The 21,621-nt window shown below is 56.4% G+C and overlaps 1 protein-coding gene across 2 annotated transcripts; it reads left to right on the top strand.

Annotated features, from left to right (window-relative positions):
* Window positions 1-2,740: 2,740 nt before the first annotated feature.
* Window positions 2,741-6,524, top strand: LIF (LIF interleukin 6 family cytokine). Of its 2 annotated transcripts, XM_055798067.1 has the most exons (3): window positions 2,741-2,908; window positions 4,591-4,769; window positions 4,932-6,524. In XM_055798067.1, exons 1-3 carry the CDS (start codon window positions 2,890-2,892, stop codon window positions 5,367-5,369), a joined length of 636 nt encoding a protein of 211 aa, XP_055654042.1. In that variant the 5' UTR covers window positions 2,741-2,889; the 3' UTR covers window positions 5,370-6,524. The 2 variants fall into 2 exon arrangements, with proteins under 2 accessions (XP_055654042.1, XP_027636608.2); XM_027780807.2 differs by lacking the exon at window positions 2,741-2,908 and having other exon boundaries at window positions 3,137-4,769.
* Window positions 6,525-21,621: the final 15,097 nt, after the last annotated feature.

Below are 21,621 nucleotides of genomic sequence, written 5' to 3'. Positions count from 1 at the left end.
AGTTCCTGCCGTTATTCAGTCTTGGGGTTCCCCGGCGTGGGGGCACCAGCCTTACTCACCCCTTCCTCAGCCCCCCCAACCCTGCCACGCCCCCCCCCGGCCAGCCCCAAATCTGGGGGACCCCCCGGGGGCTGCAGTGATGGCGAAATCCTGATGTGTGCCCCTGCATGGGGACAGCATGGGACAGGGACCCGGAGGGGACTTGGGGATGGGGATTGGGGGGGGGAAGGGTGGGCAATGGTGGGGGGGGGCAATGCTGGGATGGGGATGAGGCAGTTCTAGGATGGGGCGGTGGGGGTAGTTGTGGGGTTGGGATGGGGTGGGGAGGGACAATTATGGGATGGGGCAGGAGGGGCAGTACTGGGATGGGGAGAGGACAGGTCTGGGACGGGGCCAGGGATGGGGATGGGGGGGCAGTTCCGGGATGGGGATGGGGCGGTTCTGGGAGGGGATGGGCCGGGAGGGGGGCAATTATGGGATGGGGAGTGGATAGTTCTGGGCTGGGGCAGCAGGGGGCAGCATGGGGACAGGGATGGGGCGGGGGGCTGAGGCTGGGCCGGGGGCAGGTACGGGATGGGATGGGGCAGAGGGGACAGGTACAGGATGGGATGGGGCAGAGGGGACAGGGGCAGGGGAGCAGAGCAGCAGCATGGCAGCAGTGGACTTGGGACACCCTGGGTTTGTCCCCTTGTCCCTGGCCAGGCTGGTGGTGGGGACAGCAGGGACAGCAGGCAGCAGTGTCTGGCCAGGTAGGGCTGCTGTTTCCTGCCCAACTGCCCCCAGCTCTGCTCCTGGGATCCCCAAACTGGGGACACTCCAGGGACACCCCACGGGGCCCTGACCCCGCAGCCCCTTGCTCCCTCCCATGGGGAGGGCTGCCGCCCCCCACCAACCAGCCCCTTCCCGCTCCCTCCTTGGGACCTACCGGGACCCCCACCCATGTCACCATCTGGCCATGCTCCTGCATCGCACCTTTCCTGCTGCCCAGCTCCACAGGGCATCAGTGCAGGATCCACATGGGGATGTTCCTGCTATCAAAATGATCGGGAAAGGGACTTTCCTGGGCATCTCCCATCCCCTGCATCTCTCCCATCCAGCCTGTGCAGATCAGAGATCCAGGTGTTCCTGCTGGAGCATCCTCCCCTGCCCCTTTCTGTCTCCTCCTAGAAAATTTATTATAAATGAAACCCCAAAGCCCTGCCCAGCTCTGGGACACTGACCTGGCCGTGGCAGCCCTGGGCTGAGCTGCTGCTGGGAAATTCAGGAAAAGGGCAGAAAACAGCAAACCTGCAGCAATCCCTGCACACAAGCCCTCCCTGAGGATGGTCCCTAGTGCTATTAAGAAATATCAATTCCTCAGCTAATTAAGTGCTGTCAGATACCAGCTGCACCAGATACCCATCAATATGTGATGAGCTGCTCAGTGCACCCTGATAAAACCAGGTGTGAGGTTGCAGGGGGGTGAGGTGGGGCTTGTCCTCCCTCCACAGCCCCCTCACTCCCCATCCAGCTCACTGCCTGGCATCCCAGTAAGGCCAGAATGAGCTGAACTGGGCTTTGGCTGCTGGGGTATCAATGCCACCTGGCTAACCATGTTGGTCCCCAGGTTCATGAATGGGGAAACTGAGGCAGGCAGCTATGTGAGCAACCTCCCCCCTGCTCCAGCACAGGGGGGGTCCTTGTGTCCCCCCCTTGAGGTGTCACCCACTGCCACGGGGGATGGCGGGGTCATGGCAGCTCTTGCATCACCTTTCCTCAATTGTCACCCCAGCAGGTTCACGCTGCCAGTGCAACCAGGGCACAAACTTGCTAAACCTGATTAAACGTTCCAGCTCGGCCATGCCTCTGGTGACTAAAAAATATATACAAGAAAAACAAAAATCCCTTTAACCTGTCTTTCACCCAAATCGGGGAGCGAACAGCCTCACAGCATCCTGGTCCCACAGGACCCCCACGAGAGGCTGACCCCCTGCCCGGGTGTTTGCTCCCACACTGAATTTAGCACCTTGCCAACCAGCCCAGCACCCTCCTGCCTGTGCCAGGCAGGGGACAGCCCCGCCGATGGAAGGGTTAACGCTGGGGGGCTGGTCCAGCCTCTCCCTGCTGGGTGGGTTTGTCCTTTTTCCTAGAGAAAACCCACCCTTCCAATATTTTCACCCAAAGGGATGAGCCACCAGCAGGCCACTGATGACACCGCATCCATCCCACCGTGACCGGGGGTCTCCTGTCCCTTGGGGGACCCCACTACTGCCTCCTCACACCTTTTATCTCTTCCCCCCCCCCCCAAAAAAAAAAAAATCAAAATCATATTCTACACACACACTCCCACCCTTATTTTATTGACTACTCCAGCAGCCAGTGGGGAAGCCCCAGCCCGGGGAAGGGGACCCGGGGGTGAAAGTGCTTGTGGCTCCATGAGTCACGGTGCCGTGCGCTTGCCATCGCGCCTCGACGCCACCGCCGTCACCCGCCGCCCCCCGCGATGCCCCCAAACCCCACGTGCAGCCGCTCGCCTCCCTAGGGGGGGGGCTTTAATGCATATTGCCCCCCTTCCTTTCCCACCCACTTCCCCAGCACCTCCCCGACCCCGTATGTGAAAAAAACACAAAACCCACAATCCTGGTGACATCAACTTATCAGAAGTTTATTTCTAAGAATCATTCAGGATTTCCAAAGCCCTCAACTTCCTGATTTCCAGTTTCAATAGAACTAACGATAGTGGTGCTGCTCCCCCCACGTCCCCCCCCCTCCTCCCCTTTCTTACAACACAGGCTGGCTGCCGGACCGGTATATAAACCCCGAGAAGTCCCCCAGTATGAACATGAATTTCTGAAAACTTCCTCTGCCAACACCAATCTCTATTAAGTTGCTCCCGGGACGCGGCTCACAATGAAGTTCGTGCCGGCAGGTAAAAAAAAAAAAAAATCAACTTTGGGGAAATTATTTCCCTTTCTCCCCCTTTTTTTCCTCCTCCCCCCCCCACCCCCCCCGTTTTCCTGGTGATGCTCGGGCACAGGCGGGTCCCGGTTCGCTGCCGCCGCCAGAGCTGGAGCGAGGGCTCCCGCCGCGCTGCATTCCCCATGGGATGAGCATCTCTGGGAATTGGCAGCAGGGAGTCAAGCGCGGCGCTGGCGCGGTGCAACCAACATCTGGACACTTATATAACTGGAAATGTTTCCAAAAAAAAAAAAAAAAAAAAAAAAAAGCGGGAGGGGTGGTTAATTTTTTGGGCTTTTTTGGCTTTTTTTAATATTCCCCCCCCGGCTTTTTCTTCTTCTGGGTCTTTTAATGCTGCGAGCTGCCACTGGGTTGGGAGCACTGGAGGGATGAGGAGGCTGCCAAGTGCAGGAAGGGGGGCTGGAGGGAGCGGACAGTGCTGCGGGGTCCTATGGAGCAGCACCCCCCCGGGACCCCCCACCCATGCAGCCCCTGGCACATGTGGGTGCTGAGCCTCGCTCTGCCCAGCTGTGAAATGGGCAGAAGGTGGTGGCCGGGGCGGGGGGTCAGCAGCAAGAGGGGCTTGGGGTGGGGTAGGGGTCAGGGCATCTGCATCCCATGGGAGCACCCAGGGCCCCAGGGGCGCGGGGAGGAAGGGTCCCCCCCGTACTGCGCAGGAGGGGAGCGGCAGCGGGTCAGGGATTGCAACACGCCCAGGTAAGTCCTTTCCCACCTGGGCAGGGTAAATAAAGCAAAGCTTGGGTTACCCGGCACGGCGGCGTGTCAGAAGTGCTGACAAGTGTGGGCGCGTGTCCTGGCCTGGGGGCTTTGCCTGGCAGCCCCCCCGCGGCATTGCACGGGGCTCCCACCCTGCCGGGGTGCTGCCAGCGGGCTCCCAGGGCAGCCGGCGGCGGGGACCCCCGGGGTCCCCTGCCCCCAGGATGCAGAGCGCAGCTCCAGAGGCACTGTGGCCTTCCCGACACGGCATGCTGGTCTGGGGGAGTCCTCAGGGATGGGGGGTTGGAGCACCCTGCTCTCACCCTGCCAGCAGGAGGGAGACGCTGGGGTGACCCAGCTGCCGGTGGCTCAAGGGTCCCCTTGTTCCGCATCCAGGCATTTTCCTGGCCGGCGTCTCTGGCGGCTGCCGTGTCTCTCCCCGGGGTTCCTCGGTGCTGCGCCCACCGTGCAGACAGGGAAACTGAGGCAGGCGGCGGGGCCAGAGGCGGGGGGATGCCAAAGGCAGGTTTCCTTGCGGGCGCCCCCGCTGAGTCAGCCGGGGCCGGGGTGGGGCCTTGCTCCCAGCACCCGGCCAAGGATAACGGAGGGGAAAGCGCTTTGCATATTTGATTAAACCCGACAGGTCGTCACCGGGCCAGTTGCGAAATGTGGGAATGCCGCGGGGTGCCCCGCCGGCAAGGGAGGCGGGGGAGCGCCTGCCGGCAGGCAGGTGAGGGGGACAGCAGCGGATGGGACCCTCGGCACGGCAAAGCGGGTGGCCCGGGGGCTGCCGGTGGAACCGGACCCCTAGCCGAGCAGGGTGGGGGGCACCCCTGGGGGATGCTCTGCATCATGGGGGCACCAGCAGCGGCACGGTTTCCACGGACCACCGCCGTCTGGGTCCCCACCGTGACGCTCACCTCTCTCCCCGCACAGGCGTTGTGCCCTTCGTGGCCCTGCTCCTGCTGCAGCGGCGGCCGGTGGCTGGTCGGGCGCTGCTGGTCACCGGCCCCGGCTGCCCCGGTCACGGCTTGTGCCGCTCCAATGTCCAGGAGCAGACCCGCAGGCAGGTCGCGCTGCTCAATGCCACCGCCCAGGACCTCTTCAGCCTCTACGTAAGTGGCACTCAGGGACAGCCAGCACCTCCAGGGGTGTTTGCTCCATCAAGTGCATGAAGAGGGAGGGCTGGGGATGCCACGGGGAGAGCGGCAGAAGGTGGCTGGGGACGGCGGCAGGGGGACAGGGGACGTGGGAGTGACGCTTGCCTCTCCTCCCAGCTGAAGTGCCAGGGAGAGCCGTTCAGCAGTGAGACCGAAAAGCTCTGCAACCCCAGCAGCATCTTCTTCCCCGCTTTCCGTGTCAACCGGACGAGTGAGAGGAAGGAGGTCATGGTGGCCATGTACAAGCTCTTTGCTTTCCTCAACGCCTCACTGGGGAACATCACACGCGACCAGGAGGAGCTCAACCCCACAGCCAAGGAACTCCTTGACCGGCTCCACAACACCACCAAGACCACCCGGGGCCTCATCTCCAACCTCACCTGCCTCCTCTGCAAGAACTACAACATCTTCCAGGTGGACGTCAGCTACGGGGAGAGCTCCAAGGGCAAGAGCGCCTTCAAGAAGAAGCAGCAGGGCTGCCAGGTGCTCAGGAAGTACGTGCAGGTCATCGCCCAGGCAGCTCGCATCCTCCTACCTCATCTCAGCCCCCCATGAGCGCCTACCCCGGCTCCTCCGCCTCCCCCTCACCAGCCGTCCCCCCACGGCTGCCTCCTGAACTCCCACCTTCCTATTTATTACCCTGGACCCTGCGCTGGCCCTGTCTGCCCTTGTGGGGTGAACGTTGCCGCCCAGTGTGTCCTGGGTAGAGCAGAACCGGGGCCAGCATCCAGCAGGACAAGGTGGCGCATCCCTGAGGTGATGCCGGGGCACGGGCTGGTCCCGGGATGTGCCTCGGCCGTCCCTGTGCTCCCATGGGGTGTGGGGAGCTGCGGGTGCTGCGAGGGGCTGGTGGTGGGGCTGGACTCTGTCCCCCATGGCCGGTCTCCATCATGGAGAGCAATGTGATGGACATCCTTTAGCATCGTCCGAAAGCCTCTGCTTCCCTGGGAAAAGGATCACGATGAAGGACGCCGGGATGCTACGGCTGGGTGGGGCATGGGGCACAGGGACACGCTCCCCCTGCACATTTTGAGGCTTGGCTCCCCCACAAGGAGCCGAACTGAGGGTACTGGGGTGGCCATGGTGGTTGGGGCTGGGTCCCACCACCTTGGATGAGGCCATCTGCTGGGGACAGAGCTGGTGGCTGCCCCACCAGGGACCATCATCCCCCCGTGCAGGCACAGTGGGGCATCTGTCCCTCCCCTTTGGAAAAGTGCTTTTCCCATGGGAATGGCTCTGAATGTACTAGTGGCCAAGGGCTACGCTTTGCATGGCTGAATGCGGCCCTGGCGTGGGGACGCAGGGACGTGGGGACTTGGGGATGGGCCCCAGGCTCATAGCAGGAGGCGCTGGCTCGCTCCTGGCACCAGAGCGGGCTGTGAGGGTTATTTATTGCCTCGGTGGAAAGCCCAGCATGCACTGAATGCTCTGACCTGACTTTTAATAATGTTATTAATAATAATTATTAATAATAATTAATAATAAGATTTGTGGTAATATATATATAGAGAGAGTTCTATTTAATATTTATTTTTTTATACTTCTTTCCCCCCCTTTTTTTAATTAAACCAACAGAAACAGACTGTATTCGGCTTCTCTTTGCTGGGTTCCCTTCGTGCTTGCCCTCAAACATCTCTGCTTCTCCCCTGAAACACATTTGGGGCTGCCTCAAAAACCTCTCAAGCATCCCTGTGGGCTGGGGGACACCATCCCCTGTTGCCTCGCTCCTTCTTCCCTTCCCATCTCCTGTGGGATGGCTGACCGTGAAGGCATTTTCCCCAGGGGATGCTTAAATCGACGCTCTCTGGCTGCTCAGAAGTGCCAGGAGGGTGCAGGGAGCACCACAGCGCAGGGAGCATCATGACACAGGGACCATCGTTGCATGGGGACCATCGTGACGTGGGGAGCATCATGGTGCAGGGATCACCACAGTGTGGGGACCATCACGGTGTGGGGAGCATCACGGTGTGGGGAGCCACACTCCAGCTGCCTGGCGGCACAGGGAAACACGAAGCCGGCTGGGAAGAGGCAGAGGAAGGCCAGCGAGTGGTTGTGGCGGGGCTGGGGTTGGGGGCAGGGGGGGGGGCGCAGCTAAAATCACAGCCGCTTCCCAGGCAGCTCTGGGAGAGGCTCAGCAAAGCTTTGTCAGGGCCAAGACCACCTAAGGCTCCACCAGTGCCTCAGTCCTCCACGAGCGTCTCGCATGGGGCTGTATCGGTTAACAAGAGGCTGATTATACAGGAGACGTTGGAGCTGGATGATGAAATTTTCCTCCTCCTCCTCCTCCTCCTCCTCCGGAGCCCTCGGGCCTCCAGCCAAACCTCCCAGGCATGAGACAGCAAGCGGATGAGCTAAGATCCTGTGTGATCATCTCTGTGTCTCGGAGGAGCCCCAACTGAAAAATCATTGCAAAAATGCAAAAGTGCCCCCCAAAACCCCAGCTTTCTCTGCCCCACCGGGTCGCACTGCCCCGTCATGTACCCTGGCTCCTACGGGAGCTTTCAGCACACCAGTTTGCCCCCAGAATGGCACCATTGCCGGCAGCCTCGTGCCACAGCAGCAGTGACGGCAGGGGGAGCGGTGCCCAGCCCCAGCCCAGCCCTGCTGTCCCTTGGGGACATGGTAGGGGGATGAGCCCCAAAATGGCACCGGCTTCCCCACCCCATGGTGGAGGCACTTGGGGACATTCCTGGATAGCGTGGTGGGTCCCCAGGCATGGTGTAGCTTTCTTCCATCATCCCATCCTGCCACTAGGGAAGGGACGCTGGGTGTTCCCTGTGCCACCGCCCTGGAGGTGCCCGGGATCACAGCCCATTTGCAGGGTCCATTTTCTCACCTGCTCCATGAGATAAGATGTCCTCAAACCAATACAACCCCCTCAAAACACAGGGATGGGGCAGGGCACAGCGACAGCCTGGGAGGGGAGAGCACTATCGGTTTGGGACGAGCATCATGCAACAGGGCCAGATTCTGCAGCACATGCCAGCACCGTGACATCCGCCAGGGTCACCGTGTCCCTGTGGCTGGGGACACCGGAGCGTCCCTATGGCTATTGTTACTGGGCCATGGTATGGCCAACATCTCGTATGTTGGAAATCCAGGGCTGGACATCCAGGCTGAGCCTATCTGCTGTAAATATCACACCTCATCCCCGCCAGGGATGTGGCAGGTGCCCGGGGGTGCCACCAACCTGGCCCCCGGCACCTGAGGGGTGGCAGTGGCTGGGAGCTTGGGTCAAGCTCAGCGGGGCCGGGAGCTGGGCTGGGGACAAGGTCCTGCGCAGCAAGCACAGCAGCAAGGAGCTGTGCACATCTGGATTTCTCACGCTTGCGTTCAACGTCCCTCCTCAACCAGATGGCAAAAATAAATAAATAGAATAAATCAGAGCCTCCTGACATAAATTGGGAACTCACGCCCGGCTCTTCGTTTCATGAGTCTCCCTGGAAGACAGTCAAAAGCAGGCGAGGACAATGGGTTCACTTCTCCCCTGTGTCGGGTCATTCCCAGTTAAGGCTCATTAGCGGCGGGTGGGGGATTAACTCTTCCTTCCCTGGAAATGCGACTCCCGCTGAACCGTGGATGAGACCCTAATATCCCCAAAACCCCCCTCCTCCACCCTCCCTTGGGGTTTTGGGGTTGGGGCTAGAGCTGGCCTGTGGCTCGTGCCATCGCCCTGGCTCCTGCGAGGCAGGACGCATTGCCCCACGCTCAGCGGACATCCCAGGCTCGGGGGAGACAGAAAGGGCTTTTGATGACCTCAGCCAGCGGTCGATCCCACCCAGCCGGTCAGCGGACATGGGCCAGCCCCGTGAGCCGGACAGGGAGCACCAGGGGGGAACTGGCGCTGTGACTTCCCCGGTGGGACCAGCACGACCCCGTTAGCGGTTCCCCTTTGGCGCCAGGACCGGAGAAACTATTTTGGCCAGGGTGAGAGCCAGGGCGAGCTCCGGGGAGCCATTCGTTGTGATGGGAGCGATGCCTGCACCCCGATAACGGAGCGGTCTGACCATCGGCGGGCGGCCCTGAGCGGTGGGTCAGTGCTGCCTTCGGGGAGCGCGGTACGTGAGGAGCTGCTCCTGCCCGCGGTGAAGTCAGTGCCGCTGCCTGGGTGTGACTAACTGACCTCAGACCTTGGCCCCGCGGCGTGAATCATGTGCTAACTGACGCCGCGTGCAACCCGGCCGGACGGGTCCACGCTGCTGCCCCGGGGCCACTGGCCAGACCGGACTTGCTGTCCACGGGCTGCAGGTGCGGTGCTGGGGCACAGCTATGCATCCCCCACGGGGCGGGCGGTGGGTGCCCTGTGCCGCACCCCCAGGGCTTAGCCAGCACAAGCATCCCACCATGGGCAAAGCCAGAGATGGTGGTTGTGCCAATCCCTGAAAGATCCCAGCTGGAGCATCCCACCTTCCACTGTCTACCTGGGCTGGGGTCGGACCCCTTGGTGCCCATGGCAGAGCCCCTTCCCCATCCGGGAGGTCGCCCCAAGGCTCAATATTCAGGAGACGCATTCGGCCAGTAACAATCTCCCCAGCACGCTCCCGATCCCAAGCCGGGTCCCAGTGGGTCCCGAGGAGGGGAACGCTGCATCCAAAGGGCCGGCCGGCAGCTCTCCCTCACCGTCTCAGGCTGGCCACCGGCCCGAGCACGGAAAGAAGAGCCGAGCCCATCTGAAACGCATTCGTCCCTGGGTACTGTTGCTGCAATAGCAGATGCTCCTGTGGGTCCCCAGCCACATCACAGCTCAGCAGCGCGGGAACCGCACGTTTGCATGGGAAGAAACAGCCCTTGTCCCAAACGGCTCAAACTCCTAATTGGAGACCAACCGTAACAAATAAACAAGACAATGGGCTGGAGGCGAGATGAACGCAACCTCTGTCGCAGGACACATCTCTGAGAGCCGCCTCCATGCCCGGCAGGGGACTTGGCACGGGCCAACAAGAGCCAGGGGGAGGGCAGGGGCTGGATCCGGACCCCCCGGCAGAGCCACTCACTGTGTGACACCGCTGGAGCTCAGCACTGGCTCAGGAGCTGGATGACACATCCCCAGTGGTCCCCTGAGACCCTTGTCTGCAGCTTTGCTAAGCAAGTGTTTAGTCTCGCAGTGAATGAACTTGGAGAGGGGTCAAATCCAGCCCTGACGGAGCTGCAGGAGAAGCCTCTCCTTGCTGCACCCCAATTTGGGGCTGGCTGGGGACACCCCCTACACCTTGCACAAGGCTTAGGGGATGCTTCTTCATCACTCTCCATCGAGGATGGGATGTGCTGCCTTGTCTTTTGCCAGGAGTGATGTGTGTGGGCCAGACCCAGGTATCTGATGGTGGGGGTTATCTCCACCCAGCTATCGCCCTCAAACAGAACACAGGGAAGCTTCCGCAGCCCTGGGTGCCCTCACCACCGATGGAAGAGCCTCGATAAAGTGCTCAGCACTCTGATCAGACAGCGATAAGACGCGTAGCATGCAGTGTACCCAGCCAGCGCTGTCTGAAAGGGAGCAAACACCCCAGCTCTTCCATCCCCACTCTGCTCTGGGTCTCATACAACGTTGGATCTCCCTTGCAGAGTCTGAGCCCAAAGCCCAAAATGAAGCAGGACCTGTGGGGCTGAAGCTGCTTGAGGTGCATCTGCTTCACAAAGGCATTTCAGGTGGCCTGAACCTACACAGCCCCTGGCTGGGGAGGGGAAAAATCAGGGCTTGAGATGAAGATCTTCCCCAGAGAAAAGGAGGGCACCTGGGGAAGAGGCAGAGAACCTGGCAAGGGTGAAGAGTTGGGAACCAAGCCCCACTGGGAAAGACCCACCAGGATGGTGGAAACGGTGGGGAAGGACCACCCCTGGGACAAGCAGGAGCCATGGCAGCTCTCCTGGGTCCCTGGAGCCAGGGAAGCACAGCATGGCCGAGGGGGCACACGCCACTGAAGCCTCTGTGTCCCTCCCGCTGCCACAGCTTGTGGTCCCTGACATCAGAGAGCAAAGCGACTTGTGGCATCTTTGTCTGCCCATCAGCGTGACTCTGTAGGAATATGAGCCTCCGCCATAATTTTTCCCACCGAGACAAATTCAGAAAATTAGCAAAAGAAATAGCAGAGATTCCCAGAGAAACAGAGAAAATAGAAAGCAGAGATTTCTTTTGACATTAAAGGGAGGTGGCAGAAGAGGACAGCTTGACAGAGACCAGATTTGCCCATCTCTGAAGTGGCCACCTGCTCTTTGCTCTCCCCGAGCTCCCCGACCCCAGGGAGCAGCAGCACCTCCAGCCCAACAGCACGGCGGGGAGAGAGGGAGATGCTCCCAGTTAAGACTGGGGGATGCCTGACCCTATAGAACCGACAGCACCCTGCTCACTGCCTCCACCGTGTGGCACCCAATCCCAGCAGGACCCCCCCGCTGGGGACCCCCAGCCCACAGCAGCAGCAGGTCAGTGACTGAGCCCTGACGGGTGCCTTGCTGTCCCCACCGAACCCGGCTCCACCTCCCTCACCTGGGTGCTAAGCTCGCCACGAGGATGCCAAGCATCTTCCACCTGGGAAACTTTTTAGGGCCAGAACAGTTGACATGTTAATTTATTGCAACAAAATGAAGCGCATCGATAGTGCTACCCAGCACAGGTCACGCTCTCCTCTCCCCAGCGACTCGTTCTTTGAGTCTCATTTCCTAAGAAAACAAGGTGTGCGTGCAATCCCACCGGGCAAGCGTGTGCGCGCCTGCGGCTGCCAACCACATCGGACTAAGGGCCCGAGGCTCCAGAGATAGGAGGTTCCTACACGTCTTGTGAAGACAGGAGTCGGAGAGGAACAAGCCCCAAACGAGCCTCCACAGCAGCAGGGAAGCTGCAGCATGAACCCAGCCTTTACCAGCCACCGGAGATTCTCCTCCTCTGCAGCTGGGTGCCGCAAGGCACAAACCTGCCCGGAACAACATGCCTGACTCATGGCAGCTCCTAGAAAGATTTCTGCTTGCTTATTTCCCGGCCTGGCATTCCCCCCACGAGCTCTGCACATGGCTGTGGGGCAGGGAAGGCAGCGCTGGGTGGGCGAAGTCCATCTCCTCTTGGCATCTGTGGTGAGATGCCTGCTGGGCACCGGGATGGGGCTTTCCGTGCGGAAACTGCGGTCATCCCACCTCAGTGCTGCCAAACACCCACCTCAGTGCTGCTGTACGGCCGCCTCGTGTGGGGCAGCGCTGGCTCTCCCTGGTGCTCATCACCCTGGCACTACTGGTCCCCATCACCCTGGCACCACCGGTCCCCAGGGCACCAGGAGCTGCAGACCCTCAAGGACTAGGTTTTACCATCCCCTGGGGACAAAGTGAAAGGCTCTCTCCTTTTTTAACCCTGCTGTGATTAATATCAAAGCTTTCTTCACCCCTTTCAAGCGTGCCTCGGTGGAGGGGACCAGTCTGGCTCCTGGCGCTGGTGGGGAGAGCTGCACAGCTCTGACCCTGGGCGCATCCCTGCATGCATCCTCGCATGCTCGCCTCGCAGCCAAGCCCGGGAGGAAACAAGCCCCAGCTGTGCCTCTTCGCAGCTACTGTGACCAGACTCTTCCCCCAAAAGGTCTCGGACGAGCGGCGGGAGGGACCTGCCCCATCGCCCCAGAGCTGGGGTAGAACAAGCTGCACTTCACAGCTCAGAGGTGCGAAGTGCAACAGGCTCCGCGCTCCCCACCCCGAACTGGCGGCATCGCCGTGTGGGACCTGCTAAAAGCAAAGATCGCGGCAGGTCCTGTCCCACATTCCCGTTTTCTGGTTTCTCACACAGGTCTGTTTACATCTCCCCATGTCGGCCCGCATCTGTGTTTATGTGTGTGTTTCCGTATGTGTGCGTGTGGCTCCGTGTGTGTGGCAGGGTTTCTGGGTGTGTATGGGTGTCTTTTCGCATGGGGCTTTCAGCTAACCTCTTAGAAAATGGAAACAAGCCTGGAAGCCTGGCAGCTGTTCCCCGAGCCCGGCTCCAGCGCTGCTTCCAGACAGACAGTAACCGCAGGGCTGATGACCGAGCACACACGCTTCCCTTCAGGCCTTCTTAATTGCACCGTCAGATATTCTGAAACAAAGGAAATTAAAGACTATACTGATAGCAATAAGTATGTCACGGGAGCAACAAGAGGCAATTGGCGTTCCTGGGTGTCTGGGAACCGGCGGCAGCAGTGGCAGTGGGAGAAGGGGCTTGCGGAGCCACCGGAGCCACAGGCACAGGACCAGGCTCGGCCAGGACTCTGCTATAAGTTGGGTGGGCATTGGCAGCGCTGCTGACCCCGGGAGAGGCCTGGGAGGGCTCCAGCACAGACGTGGGCTGGCAATGGCCATGTTGGATTTCTCATGGAAACTTGCACAGGATCCTGCCAGGTCCCAGGATTTTTTTTTTTTTTTCCCTTGCCTTTGCCCAGATTTTCTCTAACCAGCTCCTCTGATTTCCTCCAGCTGCCTGCATGCAAGCGCTGTGCCGCAAACGCCCGGAGCGAGCCGGGAGGAGAGCTGCTGCTGTTGTCCCAGCGGGCACGTGGCCGGCAGCATCTAGCCACGGGTAACTGCTGGGTGCAGGTTGGGTTACTGGTGAAGCCAGCGGGGATGGAAAGGTGTTGGCACAGGTTTAGGGGCTGAGCTGGATGGGGACCACCAAAAATGGGGCTGGAGGATAGGAGAGCAGTGGGAAGCAGGGCTAGCGCAGGCAGGTTTCGGAGCAGGGATGAGCGTGGTCTGGCAGCAACTGTGGCAGCAGCTGGTGGGGCGCAGGAACCCCTCTTCCCCCAGCTGCCAGCTCACGGGAGAATTTGACAGCTTCAAGAAAGTCCTGACCCAGCCGGTCCAGGGAACACAGCCTGCCAGAAAGGATGGAAAAGCCCGGTGCTTGCTGAGCCTGGGAAAGGTGGGGTGGGAGTTGCAGGGGCTGCGGCGGAGCAGGGCAGAGCGATCTGTTATCTGTCAGCAGAGGGTGGGACAAGAAACTCTGGGCTCTGACCACAGCAAGAGACGTTGAAGGGGAGTTTTTCCTATGGCCAGGCTGGGAATGCACTGGATTTGCTGCCTGTTGAAGAGCCCCAGGAAGAGGCAGGACAGGGATGCAGAGCAGGCAGCTCACTCTGCCGGAGGAGCCGCTCGCTGCAGCATCTCCAAAAATCGGTCCCCACTTCCATGGACTTTCTCCCAACCTCAACCTCCCAGCCAGGATGTGCAACTGGTTTAGTTGAGAGCGGATGGAGGCGAGAGCTGCTCGGAGACATCCAGGGTGAGGGGTTGAATTCAGGCAGCAGAATGGGTTTGTTGGTCTAAATCCCTTCTGGAGCCAGAAGGTTTTTTTGGCTTCCTTACAGCGGTGTCCAGCCTATTGTGGGAAAGCACTGAACACCGATCACCACTTTGCCTCCGCTAAAGGCAGTGTCACAAGGCTCGCAGAGAGGGGTTGGGGAACCAAGTAATTTTTGGCTGAAAAACATCTTTTCATAACCACAGGGGAGGAGGGAGCCAGCTGGGCAGAAAACACAGGCAGGGCAGTTCCCTAGAAATATCTAAATTCCTCCAAAAAATAACCTGAGGTAATAACTCTCCCCACCCAGCCCTCCCCAGCCCCATGTGCACCCAGCCGGCTGGCTGGATTCATCCCACTTTTACCTCCGAAATCCCCTCCCTCTCCCGAGCCTGCTATTCACCCCTTCCGGGGCAATTTCTGCCAAGTGCCTTCGGGATGGGTCCCAAAGGCAGCGAGGCAGCAGGGGTGCCCCTGCAGCACCCAAAGCCTTTTTGCTGATGAGCACATTGCTGGGGCAGTGTCGGAGGGCAAAGGCGCTGCGGCTTCCTTTCCCGGGAGCTGGAGGGGAAGGAAACGTGGCCACCCGGGGCTGGCAGTGGCCCGCGCCGCTGCCAGGAGCGGTTCGATGTGCCGGCAGCCACTTCCGCTGCTCTGAATTGCAAAGCCACTTCCTCGGGGTGCCACGGGCAGCTGGCAGGGAGGGACAGGCTGCCACGCACGGGCAGGTGGCAGATGCTCCATCCCAGCCCGAAACGTTGGCTGGTAGTGCCCTACCATCCACGCTGGGATGTGTGGCCACCAGATGCAAGGCCAGCCCCGCGGGGTCAGCCCGCAGCCCTCAGTGCAATGTGCTGGGAGACATCCCGAGCTGTGCACGAGCTGGTGCTGGCACAGGTGACCCAGGGCCTGGTCTAGACCCAGGATTTTGGTCTAAGCATGAAGCACGCCAACATGGAGCAAGTGGCAACCCTGAGGAGCAGGGCAAGAGGGAGGCACTGTGTCAAACACGGCCGTTCCCCGGAGTCTGGGCATTTCTCTGCCCTGAACTGCGGTTGCTTTTGGAGAAAAGAGCAGAGGTGGCTGTTCGGTGCTGCCCAGCCTCAGCGCAGCCAAGTGCCTGGGTCCATGATGGCACCCTCCCAGCAGCGTGCTGCACCAGGAAAAGGATGGGAAGCTTCTCCTCTTTGACTGTAGATGGGAGAGCTCTGGGAAGAAGAGCAGCTTGGCCAAGGGGAATCCAAGGTCCTCCTCCCTCTTTGCAAAGCTGTTTGTGCATTATATACCCAGGTAAAATGTCTAGCCCAAAGGCCCAAAGGTGCAGAGCCACCTCGCTCCTGACACACCAGGGAAGCCACTCCACCGCTGCCTGCCACAGGGTTGGACCCGCTCTGCCCCATCAATGGAGCAGGCTGTGGCCCCGCAGTCCCACGCAGCCTAGTGATTTCCATATTCCCCTTCTTCTTCCCCAGGTGAGTCTCTGAGAAGGAACTTCCCACCAAGAACAGACTTGCCTCGCTCCCAGCAAGGAGAAATCTGCACCCTCACTTTGCTTAAGAATTTGCTCTTACTCAGAAGGCATCAAGGCTTCTTTGTAACCTCCTGTCTCCCAGAGGGGCAGCTGTTGTGGCTGGCCTCCCTCTTCCTCCCGGCCCACGCAGATGGGTTTAGTTCCTTGCAAAGAGCTGCCTGTTCATGTGTTCCCTCAGCAAAGGTATGTTCCTTGGCTGCGAGAACAGCAGCAAAAGGGCAGGTGGGCCCCCAAGAATGAAGAACATTTTTCCCTCCTTCCTCGGCTTAAGTAGGACAGTGCAGCCCTCGCTGTGTCCTGGAAGCAGAAGGCTGGACCCAGGGGATCTTTATCACCCTCCTTTGCCTGCTGCCTTCTTCAGAAAATGCCAGTACATAAAGCTCAGAAACCTGTCCCCCAAGTGCAGGACGCGCCCCATGGGACTGTCCTCCCACAAATTCTCCCTGAGTCATTTTTTTCAGCAGAAACCTGAGTTTCTGAGGAGTGGGGAACATCACCAAAACCCCTGAAGACGACCCAAAGCTCAGATCCCTGAACGATTCCCATACAGTTTTCATTCCATCTTTGCTCTGCTGTCCTACACCAAGCCATCTTCTTGCCCACCTCTTCCCAGCCTGGCATCTACCCAGTGAGCCTGCCCAAGGCAGGCTGTGCTTGCAGGGGGACGGACAGGCGCGGGGTGGGCATACACACCTCCCGGGAACGCTGTACACACTGCAGGATTTATGGGGATCACCAAACCCAAAGAAAGTGCCTCTTGGTTTCTCAAAAGACTGCAGAAATACTGAAGTCGGCAAAATACTCATCCTTCCTGCACCAGTAAATGATGGTTAAACCTTATTTTAGATCAAAGGAAGACAGGAATGGCTGGATCAGACCTAAAGCCCAGCCAGCCAGTCTCTGCCTCTAGCAGTAACTCACACCAGATGTTCCAGAGGAAGGTGCAAAGCCTCCTCGGTGCATAGATGCAAAATAATCTGCCTGTGCACAACTTCTCATCATCCCATACAAGGGCACAGGAGCAAGTCCGCTGGCTTTGCTAGTCAAGACCAGCGGGATGTGGATGGGTACTCACACCAGCTCATTCAAAGACCAACATTAGAGGGGAAATGTCCCTCTATAGATAACAGAGAAAGAGAGATGAAAGACTTCCTTCAGAGTGATTCAGAAGAGGACTCCATCTCTGCTCTGAATCATCCTGGGGAAGAGCTGATCTCTCTTCATTGACCAAATACGGACTTTAGGGCTGTTTGCCTCCAGCTAGACCCCTCAGATACCCCAAATTAGGGTGAATACACAACCAGAATAGGGTTTCAGCTTCAGTGAAACATTCCTCTGCAGGGAGCTCTCTTAGATGCCTCCCTCAAACATGAAATTTCACCAGAACTAAGGTGCAGACCCCAGGTAAAAGTGAGATGGCATCCAGCGAAGAGCTGAATTTAGCAAAAACTGTTTCTCAAAGCCCTGTCTCACAAGGTTCTCTAGTAATATTCCAGATTAACAAAGGAAATTCTTAACAGAAGTCTATGCAATATCAGAAACTCCAAATAAGCATCTGATGACAGCATCTTGAAAAACAGATCTCTGCAACATCACTCCTGGCAGTTGCGTGACCTCAGGAGAGTCACTTCCAGCTTGAATTTAAACTTCTCCCTCTTTATAGCAGGAATAAAGATGCCCAACCTCCTTTGCAAAGAATCTTGTGATCCGCAGATGAAGTAAGAGCTGATGGATTAATGAAATTAAGTGTTGGAAAGCAGAGGAAATACCAATGGCAAGACATTGAAAAAACCCAAGCCTGCCCACAGGCAGCATTTCCTGCCTCGGTGATGTGTGTGGGCCTGACTATGACACAAGCAAAGCCCTCGTGACGTAACAACAAGGAGCTCTCGGCACGCTACTGTGAGATCACAGCAAGTCTGAACAAGAGCCACAACGCTTCAGTCCAACACAGTTTCCTCAGCTCGAGAAGCCCAAGCGGCAAGGCGCTCGTGGAGTGACTTCAAAGGCATCCTGACATCAGCAAACCCACCCTTCGCCTTCCCACCGGCATGGCCGCAGGTTTGTGGAGTTTCACACACTGTGCTCCAGGAGCAATTATCAAAGCACTTGAGTCATGAGAAGCCTCACTGACCGTTACTGAGTACTTCTTTGTTCAATGTGGAAGGATGCCCAGGCAGAAATATCTGACTTCCACATCTCTTTCCTAACAGAGCTTCTTACACAGTAAGCTCTGTTGCTGGGCTATAGGGAATTTTTGTCCCAGGCTTCTTGACGTGATCTTTTTCAGACAGAAAATCCTGACTCATGAAGCAGTGACGTTGAATATACTGCTGTGTAAGGCCTGATACAATTAGATACTTGGCACTGGCTTGCTCCTAATCCAGCCAAGGAGAATATATGCATTTTTGAGAACTGAATATTTTTATTTTCTACTTTAAAGTGAAGGGCAGAGGAGGGAAGCCTTAGCAATGCCTTAGTAATGAGGGTCACCCAAATACAGTCAATGTCTCCCACTGGATAGTTAAATAAGCGAAATGAAAAAATAATGGTTTTCCCTTTTCCTTTGCAATCAGTGGCCAAATATGCTGATTCTCTTCCGGAATGAGCAGCTGCCAATTTCAGAGAAGAAAATCTCTTGTAGCCAAGTAGCTCAGCTCTTACATTCTCTCAAACAGCCTGGGAAAAAGGAAGCTGGCCAGCCAATCGGCTAAATAATTTCTGAAAATAAGTAGGTAATGGCCCTCCAAAACAGCACCGACATGGCAAGTTTACTTGCAAACTGATGACTCTTTTAAAGCAGAAAATCGACACATCCATGTCAAATCCTTGCTCGCACTTGGACCTCTTTCGCAGAAACATTGAGGACTGACTGTGGGTCCACTTTCCAAGTCACTAAAAGCTTTTAAGCACACAAAGCTTCCCCAAATGTTACGCAAGCAGCAAACATCTTTGGAAGAGCCCATGTGGCCTTATCCAAAACATACAGAAATGCTGAGAGTGTTTGAGGCTTTTTCTGGATATTCCTGCCTCAAAGCTTCAGGTTAATCTCTCTGTGCCGCATTTTAAAAATAAAAAATAAATGCTGTCAGGCAACCGGCTCAATTCTTTTTTTTACTTCAGTGTAATTCCACTGCATCGGCGGGGAAACCAGGTAACGGCCAAACAACCGCAAGCCAGAGGAAATATTTGGTTGTGTACAGGCAACTACGCTTTGTCTAGATGTCATGCTTACCAATATCTTCCACGCATCTGAAGTCTGCCCTGATTCAGAATCTCTTTACCATGGAATAACACCAAGATTGTTTCGGGGGAGTTTTGCCATCTGCTGTGCTACAGTTTCCTGCTACTCTTGAAGTTGGCCCACATGGAGGTTGGTGCCAACACAAGAGGTCCCTGTCCCTGTCCACAGCCCCTGAGCTTGTTTTCACCATTCCCCTCGCACCATCAGCAGCCCGCTGGCCACGAGGTGAGCCAGACCAGGGAAAGGTTCTGGCTGAAAACTAGCCCAACAAATAAGTAGCCGATCTACGCTTTTAGAGGAACAAACAGATAATGCAGAGGTCATAAGTTACCTGTGCTGTCCCTTCCCAGCTCTCTGCTTAAGGGACACAGCTAGGAATCACTGAAGCCCTGCTGATGCCTGTTTTTATGGCCTAGAAGGAACAATCAGTGGCAAGTAATTGCCTCCACTGAACAAGATCCAGTCATTAGTAATAGGGGGATGAGGTGCTGAAAAGCTGTAGCAGAGGACAGCTGGAGACATGTGAGCAGAGCTCATCAAAGGTCTCAGATGCCAGGGTGGAACAGCAGAGAGAAAAAAACCTTTATTTCTATGCAAGTAGAGCTCCTTCATTCTGGAAATACTGGTTATTAATTGAACTGCATCCCATGATGCTGTTTTATTAATGCTGTGGAAGCATCTAGAAACATTCGACAAGATCAAAGTCCTGTAATAGCAGCTCCTGCAAGGGCTCCTGAAATGTGGCTCTTGTCCCCAAAGGCCAGCGCTCTCTACAGTGGGTGAAGAGTGGAAAGGGGGGAGACCTTCAGCATACCACTGAATGCCCCCACTGGGGTATGCAGAGAGGTCTCCCGCATCCCAGTGCTCTGCCTCACTCACAGGGACACGCAGTTTCAATTTACTGGTTAGACTGAACTTCTAAGAAAAAGTCTTCAGGGACAAAAAGCAACTGTCCCTCGGGCTCTCCTGACAAGTCCCTGAGCCACGGCTGCATCTGTACCACCTGCTCGGGCTGACATTCACTGTTCTGAGGCTGGCAAAGGCTTGGGTAGATTCTAGCCAACTCAAAATGCCACTTTGTTTTCTAGAGACACCATTTTCCTGTGTTTTAGACAGTCTTACCCTCTGTTACTGAAAAAAGGTCTGTGTGTAATTCAAGGTCAATTTACTGCACAAAGCGCTTGGTTTCCTGTTATCAAGCCTAGACTTTCATCAGAATAAACATCCCCTCACTGCACGTCCTGTAAAGAAATACAAGTAATACGAACAGAATATATCATGCCATGCTTGTAAAAGAAACCGGTACCTTATATTTGCCTACCACATCCCCCTTCTCCCACTTTCTCAAAGTCCTCCACAGCAGGTCTTGGGTGCTTTCCTGTAAACAGCAGCAACAGGCCTTGAACCTGTTCCATAACAAAGATTATAACCTTAAAAAGGTGCTCAATGCAGAGCTAAATCATGAGCTAATCAGACAAGAAAACATCAAGAGGCATGCACAGGGAACCCTTAGCCCTTCCAAAACAAAGGCAACGTAAATGGGGACAGCTGTATTATTTCTTTACAACTGGACCACACCATCACTGTGTTGAGCCCACTGATCACGGCTAAAGTGTCTTAACTCCTTCTTAATTCCTATTTTTCTAGCATATAAACAAACTCCACAGCAAGGTATTTAGAAGATGTCACAAGGCAGCCAAATGATTCTGCATTAGAACAGTAGGTCATTGATGCTCTGGGAAACGCTGTACAGGCACGTCTGGCACACAGATACCCAGGGTGGCATTTCCTATGGAAAACTCCTGTGAGGCTTCGGAATCTCAGCCTCTGCTTAAAGGAAAGATATACGTGCTAGCCTGACTTAAATTAGCCTTGGAAACTGGTCATGGAAAATGTGCCAGCTCAGATGCAAATCCCTCTTACTTACCTCGTGATGACAACAAAAGCCTGATGAAATTTTACTCATCCATTAACAAAAAAGATTCTTCCCAGCGACACACGTGGGTGGGATTCCAGTAGGGTGACATTATGCTTTTGGCACAAGGACCTTGGCCCCCAAGAATGGCAACCCTGTGGCATGACAAATGCAGGCACTTCACTGCAGCAGGCCACAACCACATACTTTACCTGCTGACTCAAGAGGAAGAATGCAGAATTAAAGTTCCAGCCAAAATCCCGAGATGGTAATCTCCTGGAACAGCTCTTCAGGTAAAGATTTATGATTGGAATTATGCTCGTGAAAATACAGCTGATTTCTAATCACATTTATAGCAAGGTATATGCAAGGTATTTCACTGATATCGTTTCAGAAATCCACTGGAGGAAAAAATGATCGCTTAGCTCATTTGGACAGTGTTACAGTACGATTTTTGTATCACCACCACAAATAGAGATCCCTCCACGCTCCACTGAAATCAATGGCAAAACTCTAACTCTCCTGTTTTAAGTGTGAAATGATCTCGATTTCTCCTGCTCCTGTGTTGTTTCATTTCTTCTCCCTGCTGTCCTTCCAAAACTGAAAGCAGCAGCAGTCAGATCAGATGATTTCCTAGATCACACGTGGCAATGGAAATCCCGAAAGAATCCTGTTTTCAGGTGAAAAACGAATGCCGACACCTGTCCGTAAGGTTACCGAGCAGTACCAGGGGCTGGGGTTATTTTCTTGTTGAGGACAGTGTATTTAAGGATGTGGTTGAGACAATGCATTTTCCGTTTGACTTCAGTTTGACTTTCAGTTTGAAACAGAGATACTACTCTTCTTGTTAAACACTATCCCAGAAACAAGGAA

Source organism: Falco peregrinus, chromosome 2, assembly GCF_023634155.1.
Source record: "Falco peregrinus isolate bFalPer1 chromosome 2, bFalPer1.pri, whole genome shotgun sequence".
NCBI lineage: Eukaryota > Metazoa > Chordata > Aves > Falconiformes > Falconidae > Falco > Falco peregrinus.
Note: the sequence above shows the minus strand (reverse complement) of the source record. Positions and strands in the feature narration are given on the sequence as shown.